This window comes from Anomaloglossus baeobatrachus, chromosome 9, assembly GCF_048569485.1.
Source record: "Anomaloglossus baeobatrachus isolate aAnoBae1 chromosome 9, aAnoBae1.hap1, whole genome shotgun sequence".
Classification (NCBI taxonomy): Eukaryota; Metazoa; Chordata; class Amphibia; order Anura; family Aromobatidae; genus Anomaloglossus; species Anomaloglossus baeobatrachus.
In genome coordinates, this window is record NC_134361.1 from 222,528,157 (window position 1) to 222,534,156 (window position 6,000).

Below are 6,000 nucleotides of genomic sequence, written 5' to 3' on the forward strand. Positions count from 1 at the left end.
AATGAAGAAGAGGAGGAGGACGACAATGAAGAAGAGGAGGAGGACGACAATGAAGAAGAGGAGGAGGACGACAATGAAGAAGAGGAGGAGGACGACAATGAAGAAGAGGAGGAGGACGACAATGAAGAAGAGGAGGAGGACGACAATGAAGAAGAGGAGGAGGACGACAATGAAGAAGAGGAGGAGGACGACAATGAAGAAGAGGAGGAGGACGACAATGAAGAAGAGGAGGAGGACGACAATGAAGAAGAGGAGGAGGACGACAATGAAGAAGAGGAGGAGGACGACAATGAAGAAGAGGAGGAGGACGACAATGAAGAAGAGGAGGAGGACGACAATGAAGAAGAGGAGGAGGACGACAATGAAGAAGAGGAGGAGGACGACAATGAAGAAGAGGAGGAGGACGACAATGAAGAAGAGGAGGAGGACGACAATGAAGAAGAGGAGGAGGACGACAATGAAGAAGAGGAGGAGGAAGACAATGAAGAAGAGGAGGAGGAGGATGACAATGAAGAAGAGGAGGAGGATGACAATGAAGAAGAGGAGGAGGATGACAATGAAGAAGAGGAGGAGGATGACAATGAAGAAGAGGAGGAGGATGACAATGAAGAAGAAGAGGAGGATGACAATGAAGAAGAAGAGGAGGATGACAATGAAGAAGAAGAGGAGGATGACAATGAAGAAGAAAAGGAAGACAATGAAGAAGAAAAGGAAGAGGAAGACAATGAAGAAGAAAAGGAGGAGGAAGACAATGAAGAAGAAAAGGAGGAGGAAGACAATGAAGAAGAAAAGGAGGAGGAGGAAGAAGACAATGAAGAAGAAAAGGAGGAGGAGGAAGAAGACAATGAAGACGAAAAGGAGGAGCAAGAAGAAGACAATGAAGACGAAAAGGAGGAGCAACACAATAAAGAAGAAAAGGAGGACGACGACAATGAAGAAAAGGAGGAGGAAGACAATGAAGAAGAAGAGGAGGAGGAAGACGAAGAAGAGGAGGAGGAAGCCAATGAAGAAGGAGGAGGAGGAGGCCAATGAAGAAGGAGGAAGAGGAAGACAATGAAGAAGAAAAGGAAGAGGAAAACAATGAAGAAGAAAAGGAAGAGGAAGACAATGAAGAAGAAAAGGAAGAGGAAGACAATGAAGAAGAAAAGGAAGAGGAAGACAATGAAGAAGAGGAGGAGGACGACAATGAAGAAGAGGAGGACGACAATGAAGAAGAGGAGGAGGACGACAATGAAGAAGAGGAGGAGGACGACAATGAAGAAGAGGAGGAGGACGACAATGAAGAAGAGGAGGAGGAAGACAATGAAGAAGAGGAGGAGGAAGACAATGAAGAAGAGGAGGAGGAAGACAATGAAGAAGAGGAGGGAGGAAGACAATGAAGAAGAAAAGGAGGAAGAGAATGAAGAAGAAAATGAAGAGGAAAACAATGAAGAAGAAAAAGGAAGAGAAAGACAATGAAGAAGAGGAGGAGGACGACAATGAAGAAGAGGAGGAGGAGGAAGACAATGAAGAAGAGGAGGAGGAGGAAGACAATGAAGAAGAGGAGGAGGAGGAAGACAATGAAGAAGAGGAGGAGGAAGACAATGAAGAAGAAAAGGAAGAGGAAGACAATGAAGAAGAAAAGGAAGATGAAGACAATGAAGAAGAGAAGGAGGAGGAAGACAATGAAGAAGAAAAGGAAGAGAAAGACAATGAAGAAGAAAAGGAAGAGAAAGACAATGAAGAAGAAAGGGAGGAGGAAGACAATGAAGAAGAAAAGGAGGAGGAAGACAATGAAGAAGAAAAGGAGGAGGAAGACAATGAAGAAGAGGAGGAGGAAGACAATGAAGAAGAGGAGGAGGATGACAATGAAGAAGAGGAGGAGGATGACAATGAAGAAGAGGAGGAGGATGACAATGAAGAAGAGGAGGAGGATGACAATGAAGAAGAGGAGGAGGATGACAATGAAGAAGAGGAGGAGGATGACAATGAAGAAGAAAAGGAAGACAATGAAGAAGAAAAGGAAGAGGAAGACAATGAAGAAGAAAAGGAGGAGGAGGAAGAAGACAATGAAGACGAAAAGGAGGAGCAAGACAATAAAGAAGAAAAGGAGGACGACGACAATGAAGAAAAGGAGGAGGAAGACAATGAAGAAGAAGAGGAGGAGGAAGACGAAGAAGAGGAGGAGGAAGCCAATGAAGAAGGAGGAGGAGGAAGACAATGAAGAAGGAGGAGGAGGAGGCCAATGAAGAAGGAGGAGGAGGAGGCCAATGAAGAAGAAAAGGAAGAGGAAGACAATGAAGAAGAAAAGGAAGAGGAAGACAATGAAGAAGAAAAGGAAGAGGAAAACAATGAAGAAGAAAAGGAAGAGGAAGACAATGAAGAAGAAAAGGAAGAGGAAGACAATGAAGAAGAGGAGGAGGACGACAATGAAGAAGAGGAGGAGGACGACAATGAAGAAGAGGAGGAGGACGACAATGAAGAAGAGGAGGAGGACGACAATGAAGAAGAGGAGGAGGACGACGACAATGAAGAAGAGGAGGAGGACGACAATGAAGAAGAGGAGGAGGACGACAATGAAGAAGAGGAGGAGGAAGACAATGAAGAAAAGGAGGAGGAAGACAATGAAGAAGAAAAGGAGGAAGAGAATGAAGAAGAAAATGAAGAGGAAAACAATGAAGAAGAAAAAGGAAGAGGAAGACAATGAAGAAGAAAAGGAAGAGAAAGACAATGAAGAAGAAAGGGAGGAGGAAGACAATGAAGAAGAAAAGGAGGAGGAAGACAATGAAGAAGAAAAGGAGGAGGAAGACAATGAAGAAGAAAAGGAGGAGGAAGACAATGAAGAAGAAAAGGAGGAGGAAGACAATGAAGAAGAGGAGGAGGACGACAATGAAGAAGAGGAGGAGGACGACAATGAAGAAGAGGAGGAGGACGACAATGAAGAAGAGGAGGAGGACGACAATGAAGAAGAGGAGGAGGACGACAATGAAGAAGAGGAGGAGGACGACAATGAAGAAGAGGAGGAGGACGACAATGAAGAAGAGGAGGAGGACGACAATGAAGAAGAGGAGGAGGACGACAATGAAGAAGAGGAGGAGGACGACAATGAAGAAGAGGAGGAGGACGACAATGAAGAAGAGGAGGAGGACGACAATGAAGAAGAGGAGGAGGACGACAATGAAGAAGAGGAGGAGGACGACAATGAAGAAGAGGAGGAGGACGACAATGAAGAAGAGGAGGAGGACGACAATGAAGAAGAAAATGAAGAGGAAGACAAAAGAGAAGGAGAAGGAGGAGGAGGACAAAGAAGAGGACGAGGAGGACAAAGAAGAGGACAAGGAGGACAAAGAAGAGGACAAGGAGGACAAAGAAGAGGACGAGGAGGACAAAGAAGAGGACGAGGAGGACAAAGAAGAGGACGAGGAGGACAAAGAAGAGGACGAGGAGGACAAAGAAGAGGACGAGGAGGACAAAGAAGAGGACGAGGAGGACAAAGAAGAGGACGAGGAGGACAAAGAAGAGGACGAGGAGGACAAAGAAGAGGACGAGGAGGACAAAGAAGAGGACGAGGAGGACAAAGAAGAGGACGAGGAGGACAAAGAAAAGGACGAGGAGGACAAAGAAAAGGAGGACGAGGAGGACAAAGAAAAGAGGGCTGAGCTGCTCAGCAGGGCTCAGAGTCATCGCCATTAACAACCTGCACATTCCTGACATATCCAGTGACTGGTGCCACCCGAGTGACCGGCAGCACCACATGCCAATGTGCCAGCTCAGAACTACAGCGCTGCTACACAGCCACGTGCCCGGGGATGACCGCAGCCATCTTTCCCTCCCTCCTAACAGCAGCCTCCCCTGATTTACCAGCTACCACCCCCTGACCCTACCCTCCCTCTGACAGCCCCTAACCTTGACCACCCCCTCACCATGACAGACCCCTCCCCCATGACCTGACAGCCCCTCCCCATGACCTGACAGACCCTCCCCATGACCTGACAGACCCTCCCCATGACCTGACAGACCCTCCCCATGACCTGACAGACCCTCCCCATGACCTGACAGACCCTAAACCTGACAGCCCCTCCCCCCTGACAGACCCTAACAGCCCCTCCCCCCTGACCTAACAGACCCTAACAGCCCCTCCCCCCTGACCTAACAGACCCTAACCCTGAGAGCCCCCCCTCCCCCCATGACAGCCCCTCCCCCTGACCTAACAGCCCTTCCCACATGATCTGACAGCTCCCCCTCCCCATGACAGACCCAAACCCTGACAGCCCCTCCCCCTGACCTCACAGCCCCCTCCCCCATGACCTGACAGCCCCCCTCCCCCTTGACAGACCCAAACCCTGACAGCCCCTCCCCCTGACCTCGCAGCCCCCCTCCCCCATGATCTAACAGTCTCCTCCCCCTGACCTCGCAGCCCCCTCCCCCATGATCTGACAGTCCCCTCTCCCTGACCTCGCAGCCCCTCCCCCCTGACCTGACAGTCTCCTCCCCCCTGACCTGACATTCTCCTCCCCCTGACCGCAGCCCCCTCCCCAATGACCTGACAGTCCCCTCCCCCATGATCTGACAGTTCCCTCTCCCTGACCTCGCAGCCCCTCCCCCCTGACCTGACAGTCTCCTCCCCCCTGACCTGACAGTCTCCTCCCCCCTTACCTCGCAGCCCCTCCCCCAGACGTGCCGCCCCCGGGGGTCTCACCTGCTCCGCCATGTCCGGGTCTATGGCCTGGGTTCTGGCCGCAGTCTCGTACTCGTCCTCGCTGTTGTTGCCGGCTCCATCCTCCCGGTCGGGCGTGTTCCCGGTGCCGGGCAGCCCCAGTCCTCTGTCCCCGGTCCCGCCGGCTCCGCTCACCCCCTGCCGCCTCCTCTTGCTGTGTCCGGGCCCCGAGCAGCAGCCGCCGGGTCCTATCCCCGCCCCGTTACAACAACAGCAACAGCCGAGGCCTCCGAGTCCATCTGAACCGGAGCCCGCGCCCCCCGGACCGCCAGCACCGGGCGGAGGCGAGGCCTGGGCCCAGCGCGGAGGAGGGGAGGAGCGAGGCCGGGCCCCGGAGCGAGAGTGAGAGTGCGAGTCCCCCCCGCCGGCGCCGCTCCGGTCCCCGTCCTCCGGGTCAGAGGGGGGAGGCGGCTTCTTCTTGGGAAGGATGGTCATCGGTCACCTTCACCGGACACCGAGCCTGCGTCACACCGAGCGCCGGACCGGGCGGAACGTCAGGACGCAACACGTCCTCCTACACCACGTGACGGGGCGTATCCCTGCGGCTGATTGGTGAGAAAACAAAGAGGAGGAACCAGGCTCGGTGCGTGCTCCAGTGACGTCAGGACGTCCGTGCTTGCGTTCCAAGCCTCGACTGTGATTGAAAGTTACCATGGTAACGGCTACCGCAGAGCCGGGATCTCAGCAGTAGAGCGCTCTCTGACCATATAATATGTGATATCTTCTATCTCAGCAGTAGAGCGCTCTCTGACCATATAATATGTGATATCCTCTATATCAGCAGTAGAGCGCTCTCTGACCATATAATATGTGATATCCTCTATATCAGCAGTAGAGCGCTCTCTGACCATATAATATGTGATATCTTCTATCTCAGCAGTAGAGTGCTCTCTGACCATATAATATGTGATATCCCCTATCTCAGCAGTAGAGCGCTCTCTGACCATATAATATATATCTTCTATCTCAGCAGTAGAGCGCTCTCTGACCATATAATATATATCTTCTATCTCAGCAGTAGAGCGCTCTCTGACCATATAATATGTGATATCTTCTATCTCAGCAGTAGAGCGCTCTCTGACCATATAATATGTGATATCCTCTATCTCAGCAGTAGAGCGCTCTCTGACCATATAATATGTGATATCCCCTATCTCAGCAGTAGAGCGCTCTCTGACCATATAATATGTGATATCCTCTATCTCAGCAGTAGAGCGCTCTCTGACCATATAATATATATCTTCTATCTCAGCAGTAGAGCGCTCTCTGACCATATAATATATATCTTCTATCTCAGCAGTAGA

The 6,000-nt window shown here is 50.9% G+C and overlaps 1 protein-coding gene across 1 annotated transcript in view; it reads right to left on the minus strand.

The window, feature by feature from the left end:
* The window catches only part of OTUD5 (OTU deubiquitinase 5), a 36,984-nt gene extending 31,754 nt beyond the window's left edge, over positions 1–5,230 (minus strand). The window contains 1 exon segment of the mRNA XM_075322993.1: positions 4,679–5,230. Within this exon segment, the coding sequence (XP_075179108.1) occupies positions 4,679–5,131 (453 nt within the window). The 5' untranslated portion in view covers positions 5,132–5,230.
* Between the last annotated feature and the right edge of the window lie 770 nt (positions 5,231–6,000).